The sequence below is a fragment of the Melanostigma gelatinosum genome (assembly GCF_949748355.1).
Source record: "Melanostigma gelatinosum genome assembly, chromosome: 17".
NCBI classification, from domain to species: Eukaryota; Metazoa; Chordata; class Actinopteri; order Perciformes; family Zoarcidae; genus Melanostigma; species Melanostigma gelatinosum.
Window position 1 is genome coordinate 8770904 of NC_136650.1, and position 20158 is coordinate 8791061.

At 43.3% G+C, this 20158-nt stretch overlaps 1 protein-coding gene across 9 annotated transcripts in view; it reads left to right on the forward strand.

Moving 5' to 3' along the window:
* The first annotated feature begins 5531 nt into the window (after positions 1-5531).
* Positions 5532-20158, forward strand: part of LOC306791690 (sodium bicarbonate cotransporter 3-like) — a 39486-nt gene continuing 24859 nt past the window's right edge. For 8 of the 9 annotated variants that reach the window (XR_013772768.1, XM_079288537.1, XM_079288535.1 and 5 more), the window contains exons 1-3: positions 5532-5648; positions 17667-17748; positions 19875-20024. Coding sequence is in view for 8 of the 9 variants with exons in the window: in XM_079288537.1 (XP_079144663.1) it covers positions 5607-5648; positions 17667-17748; positions 19875-20024 (274 nt within the window). In the remaining variant the exon portion in view is untranslated. Of the gene's footprint in view, positions 5649-9546; positions 9685-17666; positions 17749-19874; positions 20025-20158 lie in introns of those variants that run through there. The other variant, XM_079288536.1, reaches the window with a different exon arrangement.

The window sequence follows — 20158 nt, forward strand, 5'->3', positions numbered from 1 at the left end:
GTCATGAAAAGAGAAGTCATAATATTCACACAGAGACTACTTGGCTCATGTTCTCAACACCTGTTTTTCTTCAAGTGAAAATACTTTGAATCCTCCCCCATAACGACTCCAATTTGAATTGATTTGCATACTGGAATTCTAATTAATTCTGTTGTCAGACTCCTTGACAAAGTGAGGAGTCTGACAAACTCCAATTAACACCTCCTAACAAGGTAGAGTGCTTGATTGCCCTGGGCTCTCAGGAAAGCTGTAAGAAAAAGGCTCTTGGGGGGGGGGGGGGTGTTCGAGCTGAGAGAGTATAAATGTTTGCACTTGTGCGTGTCAGCAAATTGTATTTCTGAGCATCTGACGATGTTTTTTTTCTCCTTTTCATGCTGCCTTGACCTCTGCTTCCTCGGTGGTGGTGAGGTGGAGAATCAAGATTCTGAGTGGACAACTAGCGAAAGAGAGTTGCAGCGATGTGACAGTGATTGACACCCTGACGATGGCAGGGGGAAAACAATTAGAATTTCACACGCCGTTAATTTATAACCCATAACTGACCTACAGTTTAGTGGAAATGGCGCGAGTCTCAGAATAAGGTCGTCTTATTTTATTCTTATTTAACCGTTATTTAGCCAGGATCATCCCATTGAGATTTTGAGTCTCATTTAAAAGGGGGTCCTGGCCAAGATGGCAGCATAAAGGTTTCACACAAGCGCCACATACAAACATAAATGACAAACTTAAAAAACAAAACAGCAAAAAGCTGCAGAAACAACAATCGAAGTTAAAGAGGAGACAAAACAAACGAGGGAATTGCATCAACCAAAGAATTGTCGTTCAGGGTCAGGACACTGTTCAGCGCTTAATTGTCCTCAATCCTGTTGTTAAAACCTTGCTTTTAAAATAATGCAGTGTTTAGGATGCTAGCAACACAATTCTAGTGCTTTGTATTGCCACAAGAATTTGCATGGGTGATATGTATTTCACACCAATCATTAGAAATACTGCAGTTTAACTCATAATAAACACATGATTGCTGGAATTTGTCTTTCCAGCACACACACGCAACCAAACCCAAGCACACGTACATGCTTCAAGGTGCATCTATCTGTTTGAATGGCTCGTCAAACGCATGACGGCACTGCATATGTAATGTCTGCCGTCCTCCCAGCTGGAATGCAACCTCATACCCAGCGACAGCACGACTTCCATACAGGGACGTGCATCTTGCATCTAAACTACAAAACAGCGTCCTCGGTCTCCACTGCAGCTCTCTCAACAATCCTCGTCTTATTTATTCAAAGGATATTCCAGGTGATTCATGGGAGCTCTGGACAACTCCAAAACAACAACAAGTCGATAAATTGTGTCTTTCTCAACCCATTCATGCAAGAAGTACAGTAATCAATAGACACCTCTACAGCATGCTACCGCAAATTCAGACCATGTTGACTCGCTACATGCGCATCGGGATGAGGCCTGAAGAATTGACTGCCGTTGTTAACATTGCTGGCTACAATCTCAGTGATTGACTGGGTTCTGCTGTCGTGTCAGTGAGGCCCTGGGAGAAGCAATCCAGTGGTTTGCAGGATTTAAAGCGCATCAGCAAAACTTCTTCTTGCTTCATGTGTGTGACCAACCTTCCCCCAGGCCGCCCATTGGCGACCACGTTGAGAGTTGATGTAGGAAAGGCCACGGAGGCTATACGGAGACATTGTACCCAAGGAGGGCTGACATCTAAACACAGATGAAGGCCTGAGGCGGTCTCCTCACCTTCAGTCACACACTATTACTGCTCTCACTGGCTAAATGCAGCCACAGGCAGACGTGTGTCTGGGTCAACATTTCTTTAAGACGCCCCCCCTCTTTCTTTTTTGAAGTACCCCACAGACGAGCACGAGTGAGACGGTGGCGATTATGTTTCCTCTTCACACGACATTTCCCCTTTTGATGTGTTGATAAATGTCACCTCTGTTAAATGCTTATCAAGCCAGTTAGAATTACTGTGGAATTGTTCCTCAGGGACGGTTTGAGCCTCGTATGGCCACTCTGCCGTTTTGTGATGTATTCACGCATCATCTAGTTAATGGCTTTTTATTTTACGAAGACGTTCTCAAACATCTTGAGTTTAATGTCATTAGTCGACGCGAGTCAGATCTTTTTAACTGCAGGGAAACGATGGACACTGCAGACACACGCAGGCCCACACTAAAGCCAGGAACCAGGTCCAGTGTGCTATATTATATTGTAAAAGTAGCCCAACACATACAGTACTGTAGATATTCTCTGGCACGCGATGCAATGTTCTGTTTTACGTGTAATGAGCACATGTTCGTTGTGTTGTCAAGTGGAGGTCATGGGCATTCACAGTCCTAATGATGCTGACAGAGGCTCTGCTTTTTGCTCGCCCCAGGTGTCGATGTACACAACACAATGCTTTATTTGGACCTGATTAATCAGCAGTAAATAGGGGGAGGGGGGGGGCTGACTTAAGTGCGGGTGTAATGCTCGCAGGTCTGCTGAAGTGAGACCCTGGTGAGACCCTGGTGTGTGCGTTGAGTGTTGGCAGAGAGCACGGAGGTGAGAGGAACCGGAGGCCAGGCCGGGCCCTCGTGTGTCTTTGCCCCCACGCGGCGTGTGCGGCGTGCAGGCAGGGTCCGGACTCACTGGTGCGTGGATAACGTTGGAGTGAGTATCCCGCGGCTAAGCTGCACTTAACAGCACATTGATTTCAAACCCCCGTGTTCCCTCTCGAGGGCAGTGGGACGCACCTCAACAGGCCGGACCCCCCCCCCCTCCCCCCTTTATTTTCCCCTACTGACCACCACCACCATTTATCATCTCCGCAGCCTACCCCTCCCACCATCTACCCATCCCAGAGTCGATTTGGGTACACCATGCTGGTCACTGGCCTCTACCACCCCCCCATCCCACCTCCTCTGAGTGTCCCGGAGGAGTTGAACAGGTTTCAGGGGCACTAAGGCTCCAGCAGGACCCTGGTCTTGAGAGCAATGTTGTGGGCCAGGGCGTGCAGAGGCAGCCACGTGGAATAGATCTGTGGTCAAAATCAATGCATTGGCACTTTGATGGAGCGCTCCGACAGATTTGGGTATGTCACATTCTGGTCTTTCTCTCCTGGCGCCATCAGAAGGCCTCGCCACAGGAGAAAAAACATCATCCACTAAACCTTCTGGGAGGGAGGGACTCTTCATTTCTGCAGCCTCTGGGAACAAACATGACACAGTCAATATTAATTTGGTGGCTTGCCCCTCACATGTTACTCTCTCCGAACTGTCGCCTCTTGCTGCTCAAAGCTAAATGAAAAATGCCTGTGTAACCTTTGCGCACGTTCTACAAGTTCTGCAGCCATTAGTTCTGGAGTTTGCATTTTACATTAAGAGACAAGGGTTGTATTTCTTCCGCTACGGTAAGTTCAGTACGACTACACTCTTCACTCTGCTTTTCTTGTTTTCTTTCTGAAGGTTCAGAAAAGAAAACTTTCTCTCTCTGCATCACCACACCTTGCAGTCTGCATCTCTTTGCGTGAGTCCTCCAGCACAGGTGGATGCCAGTGTGGTGCTTCTTCCACTTGTCTAACTTCTGACTCATCTCCCAGATTCATTATGCGGATGCATGTTTCAGGAGCAGTACACAGCACTCTTCGTTGTGCGCTAATGGGCTCTCAGCATCTTTAAGACTCGGGTACAATTAAGAGGTGATAGTTTGATCTCCCACCTCGCAGTTCTATTTCTGAGCTGCCGCGTGATTATGCCGGAGGTTGATGGGTGGGTGAGGAACGGGCCTCTATTTAAAGGAAGACACCCATGAACAGAAAGAACAGATACTTTTGCTGTTTGCCCACGCCTACCGGTATTTGTACTCCATTGGAATACAATGTATGACATGATCACAAAGTGATTTTGGCATAATGCCACTGACTGATGGTGTTCACTGGAAGTTAACTTTCTATGTACCAAATCCCACAGCTCTGTAAGGAGGGTGGTCCTACAGTTGATACGGTTATTGAAGGTAATTGCAAAGACTAAGAGCATCATATTGTGCATCCACTCTAACTTAACCAACCATATTTTTTACACCGAGGCTCAAAACACTTTCTTATTTTTTATGTTTAGTTTGTGATCCATCACATCACAATCACAACAAATGTCTGATGCTTTAAAAGTCAGGTAGGTGTCGTTTCACAGGTGGTTTTACTTGACTAATTATTTAGCATAAAAGACCAGAAGTTAAAGAATGAAACTGAAAGGGTTGCCTCTAAAGAGTGAATTAAATATGTTCATGTCTGGCGGTCGACTGCTTTCTTACACAGGAGAAATGGCTGATACAGCATTGCCATCTGCTGGTGAGAGTGACTTATTACACAGTAAGAAATTATAACAACATGAGAAGCAAAGGTTGTTTTGTGGAAGGTGGATGGCAAGCATGTGTCAGGAGGGTGTGATAATAAGAAGGATTTCATTTTAAAATTCTGATTTGTTGTAAAATGTGACATTGTAATAGCCTATAACAATTTGAATGTCCTGTAAAATCAATATTGGATGATTCGCAGGCATAGGCGGTCGTGTAATCTTTTGGCAGAAAAGGCTAGCACATTAACAGTAAACTCTTATATTGAAATCCTTTATAAAGTAAGTCTGTGTAGAATTAAACATCTACAGTGTTTGAATGCTTAGCCATTATCAAACTTATTACAACATTATTACTCTCGTCTGTCCGTTATCTAACATTTGTGATGACATTTTATTGAGAAGTGAATAACTTCAGGTCATAATAAACATCTTATAACAACGTAATATAAATATTGGTTATTTCTTTTCTGAATGTATAAATTGCAGATATATTGTATATGCATTTATGTACATACAGTTGTGTGTATTTGTGAAATGTTGAGAATACAGGTATTATTTGACTGTGTTAATACTGCTAGTGTAAATAAATCTTTAACATGATCAAAATAACTTTAAGGCTACCTTTTGGTTCTTAGACCTGTCGGTTGGTAATGGTATTCCTTTCCATTGTTTGTGTTACTTTGCCTTTAAGTAGCTCTAAAGTAAGATACAATTAAAAAAGTGATACAAAATTGTTCTTAGTCTTCATTGAGGATATAGTGCCCAAAACGTCAAACCCAAGATACCTTATTACGGCGACATGCATCATTTTCATATCAGTTTAGATATGAAACTTTGGAATCTAGACTTCTAAATAAGTTGTATTTATTTCAACAATCTGTACAACTTACATTTCAAATGGCCATGGAAGCGAACCGTCCCAGCAAGTTTATCGGAGTTAAAAAAAAAAAAAAAAAATACACACACAAAAAAAAAAGAAGAAAAACCGCTTGAGACTTTGCGGGAGCCCGGAAAACAGCCTCCCGCCCACATCATGACGTTTCTAGATTTGATTGGCTGAGAACGCCGGGTATTGCGTGCGAATTGGCAATCAGTATCTGTCAATCATTTTAGAGGCGTGTCCTCACCGTGTCATTAGGGAAACCATATCCAGTCCTTACAGTTCACTAGTCTTTACCGGCCCGGGACCTTCCGTTACATCAACTGTTAAAAATAAAAGAGCAAGTAGGCAGAAGACCAGCTGCAGGTGAAATGGACGAACCGTCGGAACAAATGAGGCCTCTTTTGAGAACAGTAAGTGCCCGCCCCACACAGTCACCCGTTAGCCCACCATTACATCTGTGCGGCTCTTTGTCCGTGTTTGCCTCTTGTTTGTCCAGCAGCCGCAGAAGTAACGTGTTCTAGTGATGCTTTGGGAGTCAGATTCAGTAAGGCACCATCCGGCTGCTATTGTTAGCCGGCTTCTTCTACTTCTGACACGTGGCATGGGTACAAATTGTGTTTCGGGTCTCCCGTTTAATTCAACCAAAGCGTTCATTCAAACATACGTTTTAACAGCAATGGGTTCCTCTGCCGAAGTTTTAGGTTCATTAGTTCATCTTCACTTGTTTTTAGATAGCACCTGCTAACGTTAATGGAATATCCGGGGTGCACGAGCAAGAGTCGAGCCTGATAAAGTGACGTTATTAACGTTAGTTGAGGTAATAGATGTCCTGTTTGGACGTTAGTGTGTGCCCACGCGCTTTAATCAACTAAAACGTGCACATAACCACGTGCCTTTGGTGTTGCTCGTGTAAGTTAATTAACGTTACGTTTTGTACCCAGCTTTGTAGCGTTTCCCCCTCACGTTCAACAGGTCCGTCACTACATATGTGTCCCAGCCGGTCGATACCATCTACTGGTACATTTACAGAAATAAAAGGCTCATTTGCATATCAAATGCGCCTAAAATAGACCAGCCTTCCTGTGTGACATTTCCAAGTCAGGAAACGCTGCTAATTTTACTACCAGGTGCTCGTCCAACGAGAGAGGAAAACAAATAGACATGGAGCTGAAACAGGAATTGTGTTTGGACAATGTCAGACACTTCGGTTAAAGTTGGTCACATCCACCAAACTCTTCTGTGTGCTAACTTGTGGCTGAGTAGAGACTCACATCCTGTCTGTTTGGTGTGACTTTTCCTGTCACAGAGAGAACGATGAGCATCAAACACACACAGCAGTGTTAGAGAGCCCCCCCCAAAAAAGAAACTGGTTTGAGAGCTACATTTAAAAGGCGTGCTGGCTGTCTGACATCAATGCTGGTGTTGGGTTATCCACGACTATGTTTGTGTGTGGGCCTCATCCACGTGCATGCTCTGAGGAAACTTGACCCCCCCCCCGGCTGCCCTATGAAAAGGGGTTGTGTACTTCATGGAGCCCTGTAGACAGACATTCAACTGCTTGATGCCTATAATTGCCATTGTTGCGCAGTTGAGTGTGACATTTAGCTGGCGTGTGCATGTTTAACACACAGGAATCTGGTTTCAAACAGAAACTCTTGTTATATTCAGGCTTGCTGGTTGACCAATGGGACTCCTCTGAACTGAGTAGTTCGCTGTTTAGTTTGGCCTCAACTTCTGTACATTTAGAACAACTGTGTTGGGGTCATATCAATAGGCCATGGGGACACACTGCATGCAATGTCATTGAGCGTTTGTTGTTCGCCTGCCTTTATGTCACCGATTATCATCGCAGGCTGTTTGTGGCATTTATAGAAGGCTGCTTAGACGGCTTTAGCTTTGTGTTTGAGTGACCGGTATTAGCCTCAGAGTTGGAGATGAGCTTTCTTTCTCCGCCTGCCTGTGTTTTGCATGTTTAACCTTATGAGTGCTTCGTGGCCAAAGATTGGACGTATCCGCACTAGAGTGTTATCGACGATATGGTTGCATCGGAAATACGGGTTGGCGTGGAGCGGCTGAGGATCGAGACACTGAGAGAAAACCGAAGGATTACAATAGTGATTTTATTGCTTTGACCATTTGATTTCCCCATAATTTGCTTAATAAATGCACACTTTTGCTTTGTCACTGACACCTCGAATTCTTGTTTTTCAACGATTTTGTCTATGCTAATCTGGCCCTGACGTGTGATCTCTCACTGAGTTTAAGCTCAGGTGAAAAGGGATTTGTGCGTCCTGCTGTTCCACTAGTGAAAAAGGGGGTTTAGTTCAGCCACAGTAGGCTCTATGAGCTGCACTATTATTGGCTCAGCACTTACTGCCGGGGTTAGTGAGTGTTTCATACAGCTTACTCACTGTATGACATTGTTTTGAATGGGCAATTACATACAATGAGCCTCTTTGCCAGTCTGCTGGTGCCGTGTACTGTTCAGCTACACTATTAAGATAATACGATAGAAATAATTAATTCCCACCGTACCCAGCTATAGGCTAATTGGCGTACACAACAGAGAGCGATTAAACATACCACAAGCGTTTAAGTGCTTGTTGGAGGCAACGATCAATGAAGTCCACTACATAAGTTAGAGCGTGACCTAGCTATGTGTCCCGTCCTGTACTTTGTTTCTTACGCAAAGAAACAGTTTTGGGATTCTTTTGCTCGTCCACGGGGTATTCAGAGCAGCCTCGAGAATACTGCTGGGAGTAACCGTCACTGCTGCAAAGGTCATTTCATGATTGTAAAACACAGAAAAGCAGATCAAAGGGCCCAGGATTGTACAAATCTGCATGGTAGTATGGTTTTGCCAACCATGTGAACTGAGAGGATTTGAGAGTTCATCCAATTACAGGAAAACTTAAGAAACGTGTCGACCCCATGCTGCGAGGTGTGGTCTGTCACTCTTGGTAGTTGCATCTAATGGGACCGTGGTCCCAAAGCCTCTTTCCTGTGCATGAACACTGGACTGTACACATGCTACCCTTTGCCAGAGAAATCTTTAATCTCTTTACCATAAGAGAAGCAGAACTTATTGGAAGGCTGTTGGGATGAATATGTTTAGATCGCAAGCAGTACGTCAATTAATTGATTGATTATTTGATAAAGTGTGCGGTTACTGTGACACTATATTCTGTTGTCACTCATAGCGTGTTACTACCATCCGACCTGCTTTCCTCAGTGACTCCATGACTTAAGCTTTGGTTTGGTTGTAGAGCATCGCTGTGTCAGATGAATGTTGTATCTCGGTTCCAAAGTGTGCAACATAGCGCGATAGCTCCTATCCTCAATGAGTGAGTAGGGGCGTAAATCCGTGGCAAAAAAAGTAGGAATCTAGTTCGTGATTCGCTTCACCCTTTCCAAGTTGGGTGGAAGAAGATAAAGCGAAATGCTCCCATACGTTAGCAAATAAACCAGGTGGTGCTGGTCGGATCGTATCCATATTTGGCTGCTCAAGCTCAGCACCATGGTGCTCTCTTAATTTTAGGTTTGGTTTCACCTTTATGGTTTTGTGGTTGCTTAGAATTGACTGGTCCTGTTCGGCATCCAAAGGGCGCTTCCTTCAATTAGAGAATAGTTACTGCTTATGTTTCAGGAATATGTTCCTTTTGCCCTACTCGTGTAACAGTTGACAAATGAGGCCTAATTCTTTGTAAAATTACAGGTTGTCGAAAGATGTGTGCAACCTTCAGGCCACGATAAAGACTGTGAATGTCAAAAGACGCATTTGAAGTCAATGAATACGCAGCTATCTGGCCTTTCTCAATTCAGTGTGTGTGTGTGTGTGTGTGTGTGTGTGTGTGTGTGTGTGTGTGTGTGTGTGTGTGTGTGTGTGTGTGTGTGTGTGTGTGTGTGTGTGTGTGTGTGTGTGTGTGTGTGTGTGTGTGTGTGTGTGTGTGTGTGTGTGTGTGTGTGTGTGTGTGTGTGTGTGTGTGTGTGTGTGTGTGTGTGTGTGTGTGTGTGTGTGTGTGTGTGTGTGTGTGTGTGTGTGTGTGTGTGTGTGTGTGTCCCCGCCCGACCCTGAATACCTCAGCGGGTCCTCCAAATGTGCGTGTACGGGTGCGTTTTTTAGCTCTTGGCCGGGAGAATAAAATATTCATGGTGGCACGGTGGGATTGGCCGCTAAGCAAAGACCGCGTTGACAGGGTAGAGCAGAGCACCATGTGTTCAGAAGTCTCTCTCTCTCTCTCTTCCCCCCCCCCCCCCCTTTTCTGTATAAAGAGATGAGCGGCGGAAGAGGGAAACGGACAAGTGCGACAGCGTCTCAGCTCACACACAGCTTCCCCAACAGAGATAGCCATCAAAGAAGGAACTGGCTGACGTCCTCGCTGCCTGTGCTTTGCCGATGTTTTAGTCTAAATGGATGAACAGAGCGAAGGGCAGCATGTGCTTACGGTACGTCTGGTCCCGCCTGTGTGGTTTTCCATTTGCATGCACAGAGCCCCTGGATCCTGTTCAAGTGTAGAACATGACAGTGTTATTGGTATGGTTGTGCTTTGTATCGGTTCGTCCTCTTGTGCTCTTCCACGGTAGAGTGCACTGGTCTGTGCCGATGAATGGGCCAGGTGGTCGGTGCACAGAAGCTGTTGCCTCATGTGTCTTTTGAAATGGAAACGTTTCCGTTCTACTCTTTAATCGCCTTTGGGGAACAGGAAAGTGAGGACGGAGACCGTTATGGCTGCTTGAAGGAGAGCGGGACAAGGAGAACAGGAAGGAAGAGAGGGATGAGGAGTGTGAGGGAGAGGAGGGTGGAAAATGGGTCTGCCGAAGGTAGCCGAATACAAAAGAAGGTGCATGCTGTCAATAGAGATGATGTTTATGGACCGAAGTGAATTTAAAAGAAACGCTTGTTTCCATTCAGTCTAGACTACAGAATGACTATGCCCAGAGTGGGAACAATGCTTAAGGAGGGACCGCTGGAATCAGAAGGAAAATATGTGTGAGGCAGAGAGAGGGGATGGTTTCCATCGTTGTGCTTGTCTGCAAAGTCTGTGCATGTTTGAGAGTATTGACTACGTCCAATGGAGACTATGACTAGTATCTGTTTGTTTTCTGCCTAATGAGCTGTTTAAACGACAAGATTAAACTACATCTTGACTCTGGAGACATCAGAGACGGGTCACCAGCTTGTGACTGTCTCTGCCTTGTTAGTGTTGCCTTGTCCAAACACGGTGATTGGTTCGAGGGAGGTAAATAATTGAATAGCTAGTCTGCGAAAGTTAAATGTTGCTGCCTGATCAAATTATTTAATTATTATCTGTGTTTACGTTCGCTATCCAGCCCCTGCTAAGCACCATGTATGTTTGTGCCTTCCTGAAAAGATTTCCCCAAGTTACATATTACTTGTGCTAATCATTTAATGTACATCATTTGGTGAGCAGCCATCTATAATAGATCTACTTGTCTTTTTGTTTTCAGACATCATTTAATTGGTTGCATAATTTACCATTAATTGGCAGTAAATAAATGTCAATATTCTCATACGTAGTATGCAATTGTCCATTTTGGCAGTGTAAGACAGAGAGATCTTCAGTAATCTCGAGGGACAGGTCTCTCACTATGTAACACCCCTCTTACGTCAGTCTCCATCGATTGGATCGGGTCCCAGTGAAGCAAGGCTGGCAAGGAACCAGGCCTGTTGGGTGGCTGCTTGTGTTATTCACTGTCTGCTTGGCGGAAGAGGCGTTTGGCAGCTGCGTGGTTAGAATCACTCCCACGCGAGCGCACTAACAGAAGAGAGGTTAACCTTCACGTTGTCAATTAATAAGAAAATGACGTTTAAGTGTAAAAGATGCAACGATGACGCGATTAGTCGATCGGCAGAATTTTAGCAATTCATCGTTTAAGTCAACAGTGTCAAATATGTTCTGATTCCAGCCGCTCAATTGTGAGGACTTATTAATTTCAATAACATATAAGATTAAAAAAACATGAGTTATGAGTCAGCCAACTGTGCCCCTTTCAACTCTGTCAGTAAAATTACACAAAATAATGAAAAAATGAATCACAATTTTCCAAATGCTTTCCTTGTGGAGTTTTTGACTCTAGTAGCGCCTTCTCTCTGTGAGTGGGTCATGTTATACTCACGCACGCACACAGGGATACGCATGCAAGTGTGTGACATGACACATATTCCTGCCAATGGTGCCATGCTATCCCACTGATCTACAGGTGCCCAGATATGCAGCAGTGTGCTGGCAAATGCAGGAGAGAAGTAGACTGCTCTCTAATACACAATTATGTAAATGAGGCCGTCCTTGACCGAAAAAAGTTTGAGTCGAGTACCGGAAACACTCAACATAGGATAAGTTGATTTAATCGACAGATCTGTAAAACTGAGTTTCTCCACAAAAAAATGACACATTAAATGTTTATTCAACTCAGGTAATTACTGAGGCTGTACGTGAATAATATTTGAAGATATTGTAAAACAAAATGATATGATACAACACCACAAATGCCATAGCGTTATTCATATCTTGATGACAATCACCCCTGTATACATACATTAACAGCATTTCCCAACAAGCCTATCCTGAGTGTATCACAACCTTCATCGTGTACTTGGGGAAATCCTCGTATAAAGTTCAGATGGAGTGTTTTCTTTGCTATTGGATGGACACATGGTGAGCCTTGTTTACTCTCATAGCTTCACGTGAACCATACATCCCCCTCCTACATAATTCCCTACGTTGATTGTACCACCTCAGCTGTTATTATTGTTATTAACCTCATATACTGGCATATACGATTACAGTTATGCTTTTAACAGCCCTTTATGATTTCCTTTATGGATACAGCATGGACAATAAAGTAGATGGTAGAACATTTATATATTTTAATTAATATTATTGAATTTCTTTTGTACCGTCTAGAACATAATGGATCTCTATCTTTATTACGTATTGAGCGAGTCTTTCTCTCTGATGAGCAGTCATGAAAACAGATTGTTTTGGGGTTTGATGGGATGCTACCACTTAATATGCTGCCACCTAAGTATTTCCTCAGTGACCCACTTCAAAGCAATACAATTAATCAAAACAAAAAACAGCATTTTAATCACCTAGTCTTCACTGTTACTTTTTAAATCACACTACAAACTTTTGCAGCAACATTTCAAGTCTGTAGGCGGTGAGAGTTTCATGCTCAAAATACTTTTTGTGGAGTTTAACTGTTAAACTAAGAGCAACTGGGGTCATTTTTGGCCCACTTGTATCATTATATGATACAAGCTCACCTTCATATTGTTCTTTGCTGAATGATCTAGTTGGGAGCAGGTAAGTTAGGGTAATTGCAGTCATCTGATGACAGACAAGGGGCTATATTTCTGAGGTTCTGGTGCAGCCAGCAGATATCTGGGCCAAGACTTCCTTTTCCATGCCCTGCTCTTAGTTTACAGTCCAATTAGCAACATGAGATGCATGAGTCGGAGTTGAGAGACGGCATGTAGCTGGCAGTTTGCGTGCTGATTTTTAAACCAATATAAAGCGAAATCATCGTCGGACGATAGCCGGTGGGTTCTGCCTCTGCATTTCAGCCAATGTATTCCACCTCTTTTGCTCGCCACGTGGACTGTTTATCTGTATTTAACCACAGCCGGCTGGAACATAATACGACACGGTATACAAATGGAAACCGGCACGCTTCAGAAACCTAAATCTTGTCTAGTTGCCTAAAACAATTACCCTCTAAAAAACAGATTCTGCATATGAATCACATGGCAAGATAATTGCGAATAAACTAAAAGAAAAGTGATACTGATAATCCCCCCTCTCTAGATCTTCATCATTTTATTATAACGGTAGTCCCACAGGATGGCCATGTGAGAAAGAATAGAGCATGAGGGGGCTGCAGCGGAGAACATAAAGATAAGAAATGATGAAGAGTGACACTTTACTTCATGATATGATTGTGTTGTCTTGGCAGGTCTCCTGCTGGTGTTGCCTACCTCTCTTTTGATTGCTATCTCAAGTGTTTTGAGAAAAGCCAGGCCGGGCTTATCACGCACCAGACTCCATGCATGCTTTCACTTCTTCCGAACTCAGACTAGGGGTGACGTGATGTTCCCTGGTGACAATCGAGGGGCTTGTGATCGGAATTCCCCACCGTGCTAGACATCTGTTTTGCCAGTGGTAGTTGGAGCAGCGCATCCCACGACTACACATGTCTCAGTGGACAGGCCAGGAGACATTGTGCTTACATTTACGGCTACAGCATTTTTCTAGATTAAGCTCATGGTTCCATTGGTTTCCAGCTATCTTTGTATCTGGATTTGATTGTGCAGTGTACTGTTGTATTGATCCAGATCTACTTGGATAATGTGACCTGCAGCTCTGCTTAACACTCATTAGTTTCAGACAGGTTTGGTGGCATATTTAAAACAAACGCTATAGTATAATATTGGTCATTACTAGACACCCTCTGGATCCACACAGGACAGAAAGCAGTGCTAGGCCCACAGTCTGGGAGTGTACACGTAGCCAGAGATGCATCTGCCTTTTGTCAACATCTATTAATGTCGCCGGATGGTGGCTTTTCTTACCCAGCTGGCAATTGTTCTGCCCTCCCCACTGGCACTGCCCTGTAGCCCAACCTCAGCTGTGCTTCGTAGGCATAATGGCCGATTGCCTCCGAGGTCCGGGGACTGTGGGTGATAGACTAGGAGTTTATTTTGGACAAAGCTATGTGACATGTTGCATCATGTTCAATGTGGGGTTGAGGGCACAACAGACAGTTAACATGTGCACACACTCCACTAAACAGGCATGCATAGAGTACATGATAACGGGAGGTAAACTGGTTTTACAGTGAAATGAACAGATTTGTAGAAGTGGTATTTTAAGAAGCTTAAGAATAAGACTCGTGAAGCAGGAATATGTTCACACCAGCTTTGTGTGCTGTGCTTGTGAACATTGGTACATGTGATTCTGGCAGATTGGGAAACTAGAACTGTGGCTGGTAGCCAAAAACTGTTCAAAAAGTTTCTCCATTAAATTATTTTACTTTAGTTTACTTTTTTAAAATTATTATTAAAAGAAAAAATCTTTTTCCTTAAATAATTTTTTTTACACAATACTCAGTCAAGTACAGATGTAATTTCTAAATGCATCAACTAGTGTGGCCATGAGGAACCAGTCCAGTTTTAGTCACCCTTGGTCAGTTTTACACGCCGTTGTTGTGCCGTGGGGGGGGGGGGGGAGGAGAAGTCCAGTAACTAGAGAGAGATTCATTTCTCTCGGCCCTCCTCCCTGAATTATTACCGCTCCTCATGAAGGCACCGTCAGAGAGCAACACGGCTCATTATCATGCAAATCCACTAGCAACTGAGAAACACGTGCACACGCAGACACAATCACAGATGGCATCATTCATCCTACGTGGGGTACTAACAGGAGAATGATTATGGTAATGTATGTGTGGAAATCTGAATGTCATTGACATATCCATAGTAGGAAGCTAGTCACGAAACAGGGAAAGCAGAAGATAGAGCCTGTGCTTTCTATCGGGGTTGAGGGTCATGTTGGGGCTAAGACACAAACAAGGCCCTGATATCATCCACGTATCCCGTGTCTTTTCAGCATGCGGCTGTCATAGTCTTGTTTTTGTTTCCACACTCCTGCTTGGCAGCAGTGCCTCTGCGATTGGTCGAGGGAATTGAAAGGTTCATCCAATTGGGGGATTGTGTTGCATCAAAGAGTTTGTACACAAGGCAGGAGACCAGCGCAGTTGTTGCGGCGCATCTCTGATCCCGTTATATCGCCTATGTAGAAGACCGAATGTTGGATATTGAAAAAACAAATCATAGAAGTGTATGTTTTTTTTATCACTTTAGGCTCAGTTGAAATACGCCGAAATAAATTTTTATATTGTATTTTGCAACTTGTCCCATCCTGTTATTAAAATATAAGCTGTCCAAAAAACTGGACTGAAATAAACCATAAGATAGGATCCTTACTATCTGCCGTGACTGTCACAAACATTCTATACATCTCTCATACAGGCTGATCTTATCAGCCTGGCTGTCCGACCCACCATTGGCTCACTGCCACCCTGTAGTGTTTATAGACCCGGTATGAATGTGTGTCTAAAATAAGCGGTTCCTTCCTGGTCTCAATAAATCATGTCGAGTGTAAAGACACTGATCACGGAGCACAGCTGGCCAGACTTCTATCGATTCGCTCTGTGTGGTCGCTATTGGCCACACATGCAGCAGTAATTGGAGACTGTTGCCACCAAAAATATTCTGGCACTTAAAGCCCCAGTGAAAGTTAGAGGAATTGAAGCTTCTGTCCTTTTACATAGTTCACAGTGAAACCGAATATTTGAACGGTGTGCAGTTACAAGAGGGAGTTAAATCAAGTCCTTCACATTTGATTGGACCTCTAACTAGTGGACATGCTTAGTGTTTCTCACACACACACACACACACACACACACACACACACACACACCCTCCCTTACCTGTTGTCAGATAAGGAGGATGACGATGGAGAGATGAAAGGGAAAGTTAGTCGATTTTCAACTGCAGCGCAGGCAGTACATTCAGCCTCCCTCCATGCCGCCAGGCACCACCCTAACTTCCTGCTCACCGACTGGCAAAACCCCGCCGGGCTTTTCACATGTACTATTTGTGCTGTAGGGACGCAGAGCCGGTTAAAAAGCAGCAAAAGTTTCCATCAAATGAATTAGGCTGAGCAAAGTTTAATTTATGTTAAAAGTAAGCTACGGTTGGGCTAATGTCTTCTTAAATGTTGAGGTTAACCTTGTACTGCTTATGGTTAAGGCTGCGGTTGAGGGTCGTCACAAGTATAGCAATTGTATGTTTGTCTAGTTGCTGTAGTTATAGTTTGATAAATAATATTAGTAATATGCACCTTTGCTGTCTTGCCTCCTGGCAGATTTATGTCTCCTCAAATTGGATCTTTCCATCTTTTGATTTTTCCATGACATCAGGCTAATTATTTTCACTAAGGTCATGGCCTTTTTTTTTTTTTAATGAGTGTAGCCAGCCTCTTGAAATTCGACCTTTTGTGGCATGGACCAAATGAATATACTTTCCAATACGGACTAATTGGTTTGTGAAAAATAACACGTATACAAACCCTCATGAAGTTCCAATGATGCCTCGCTGCATTAAACCGAACTTCAAGTTATTAAAGAAAAGCACCAGAAGTTAATCTGCTGGATAAACTATGCTGTTATCAATCTGCTGACTCTAACCTGTTTGTCGTATGTCGTATGTCGTAACGAGTATGTAGCCTCATTGTGTTCTGGACTACATATCATTTATCACACTAATCAATAACACTGGATTTTATTTTCCTCCATGATCATGTTTAAGGGGAGTGGAAACTGTAAAAACCAAAAGCACTTTGTTTTCTTTACTGCAACACATGAACCCACAGCTATGGAGGGATTTTAAATGAGGTAAAAACACGAATAGAAAAATCAGCACTGCCTTCATATCGCTCCACAAAACCGACAGGGCGATTAACATATTTGGACTGTTTAAGGAAACTTAAGGATCTCTCTCCATGCTGTGTTGTTCCCACCAGTCTTATCACAACCGAGCCAATCCCCGCCGAGCTACTCGGCTTAATGGAAAACCTGCAGTCTGATAGACGGAGTTCCCACATGTCCTGGAAAACCTGAAAAACAGTTGACCACATGGAAAATGACAGGAGTTTTTCAGGACATTTGACCTTTTCTATCAGAGCCCCCCCAAAAAATGGATAACGTTGCCATCTGAAAGGGCTGACGAAGAAAGAAGAAGAAACCATTTTTATTGCCATATACATTTTACACATACACGAAATTTGACTACTGCATTTGACCCATCCCTGTATATAGGGAGCAGTGGGCTGCCATTGATCGGCGCCCGGGGAGCCGGGGGTTCAGTGTATTGCTCAGGTACACTTCGACACGTGACACGTCCCAGTCGGGGATTGAACTGTTGACCTTCCGGTTCCCAGACGACCCTCTTAACCCAGGGAGCCACGGTGACCTATGATCAGGATCATATTAACGTTTGTACTTTGGTTATGTTGTGCAAAAGTCATGTCACAGGGTAACACATGCAGGTCAGATGGCATTGCAACTCAAATGGCCAAAACTTTGAATAATCACTGCTTGCTGGTAAATTCTTATTATAATATTCTTAGATCCTACATCTGTCATCGACCTATCAGCTTTGATTGCTTTGTGATGACAGTATATTGGACTCAAGCTTAATTTTGATGTATTTTCATGTCATTGTTCCTAACATTGTGCTCCATTGCAGCGATGAGAGGTCTGATTTAAATGTCTGATGTGTCTCTTATTCTCTTTTTATAGTCCTTCTGTCTCTTATGGTCTCTCTCTCCTCCTGTCGTTCTCAGGGTCCAGATGAGGAGGCATTAGTGGACCATGGGAAATCCAGCTTCACCACTCTCACAAGCTATGAAAGGGAAGATTTGGAAAGTAAGTTTAAAGCTGAAATATTCTTCCTGTCACGAATGTGTCATAGATTGATGGTACGGGTGGGTACCTAAGCCTGCACATGTAAAGTGGAAACGATTGTTGCCTTTTCTACTTCTATTAAATCAATGCTTTATTGTATTTGCATTCATTCACTTGCTGCTGGTCACTTTAAGTCTGATATAATTGAATATTATTATATATTTTTATCGACTATGTGATTAGACGATAAATCAATTAGGGCTGCAACAACTAATCGATTGTTAAAATAGTTTTCATTGTCGATTATCAAATTTCATTATCGATTCGTTGTCGCGCGATTATTACGCCACTCAATAAGTCGCGGAGATGTTTGAGAAAAAAAAGAGCAGCGCACAGCGCAGGTTGTTGAAGTGGAGCTTCTAATGACGACCAAGACACGTCTGGTTTTGAACGGAACACTTTACTTCCTGAAAACTGCAGTTTAACAACTGTTACAGTGAACAGACCGCGCTCTTGCACCCGACATATACGTTAGGTTTTCACTTGTCGTTATCATTGTTGTCGGATCATAGCACGTAGAATGCATCATGCTACTTCCTGTCTCTTCACAGTAAAATCACTTCCATTTTCATGCTCTTCACAATAAAAGTAAACATGCGATCAAACAATTTACAACAGAGGAAAGACCATCGGAGAGACCTTTAACGTTGTTCTGAAACATGGCGGCGGCAGAGAAATCAGTACGACCTAAGTCGTCCAAGGTGTGGGAGCATTTCAATTGAAAAAGTGTTCGTTGCAAGATATGCAAAAGCGACATGATGTGGCACGGGAGCACCACGGTGATGATTCAGTTTGTGATTGTAGTGCAGAGAACAAGTTCTGACGTTCAAACAAATCCTGTTAAGTTTTCTGATTTGTATTTTTCTGTATTTTTTATAAATTATTTATTGTTCTGACAGCTCAGGTCCCTTTAAACTAAAATATACATATTTTTGTGCACATGTGTATGTTTTTCGTGTTAGTCCATTTGTTTTTTTGTTTTTTAATTATTACTTTTAACAGCTCAGGGATGTTCAAGGAGCAACCCGTTTGTGCACTTTCTGAAGATCAGTTCTGTTTTTGAATAAAGGGTTGGAAATTAATGCTTTTTTTTGTTGAAGTGTGGGTCCACCACACTTCATATCCTCTTCAATAATTCAATAATATCTCCCTTTCTCACCTTTTGTGACACCCCTGGAGCCCCCTGCTCTCTGTCCGGCTAAGCTGTTTATTTTCACTCCATCCTCCTCTTTCATCTCCTCTTTCTCTCTTCCTCTTCCTCCTCCCCTCGTTCTCCGTCTCTGCTTCTCCTCCATCTGTTCGGCTCATGTGTACTGTATGTCACTTGTGCCTTGAGTGCTGCATCCTGGTTTCATTCCTTCTGGGTTCCCTTCTCAAATCAAAGAGAGATGACTCATCTGTGAAAAATGAGTATTTGCAGAGAATGTAGGCCAGAAATAGGGCGTTTGCATTTCAGAACACAGTTTCTGTGTGGCAGTAATAATAATGAGGGGAAGTAAACATTCGGGAGAAAGCAGAGGGGTGAAAAATGTCAACGTTGTACTCTGGTTTCCTTCAAGTCGATTGTCATGAGAACTAAAAAGAAATTGAAATGGGTTCTCTGTCGTCGGCCTAACATCTTAGCGCGTCTGTCTTTTACTTCAGTTGTAGCAGACTGGGACAGTGACACTGTTCTTGTAGGCTTAAAACATTTTGAATTCCATTCATATGATTGCTGTCCTCTGGGAATCATCTGACAGCGCTTGCTTTGTCAGTTCATTAGCTCTACTAAATCATCTGTGTGTGTGATGGCCAAGGAATAGACGGGAGGCTTCAGGTTTTACAGCGGAACGCTTTCCATCAGTGGTTCTACTCTATTTCAAATAACATGAAATGGTTTTTTTCTCTCTTTACCACCTAATTAGTGGTATTCAGATTGCATAATACTGAAGATGTAACTGAAAGAGCGAACTGTATTCCGTGTTTTGTGCTATTTAACCTTTTATTTTGTTTACAAGATGCTTTCCTGCTTTGTTTCCTTGTCCAAATTGTGTGAAAGTGGGTGTAGAGGAAAAGGTGTCTTATTGGTGCACTTTCCTTCTCCCCAGGCCACAGAGCGGTGTACGTAGGCGTCCATGTTCCTCTTGGAAGGGACGGCAAAAAGAGGCATCGCCACCGAGGACACAAACATCACCGGAAGAAGAAAGAGAGAGACTTTGAGGAGGGGAAGGAGGATGGCCGGGAATCCCCCACATATGGTTGGAAACACTCCTCCTAAATGTCCCCATTTTCTACCAAGCCACACTCTATTTCTCTCTCTAAATCTCTGTCTCTACTGAGTTTCTATCAGTCAGTACTCTACCTTGCAGTTGATGTCTACGTTTAGAGCCTT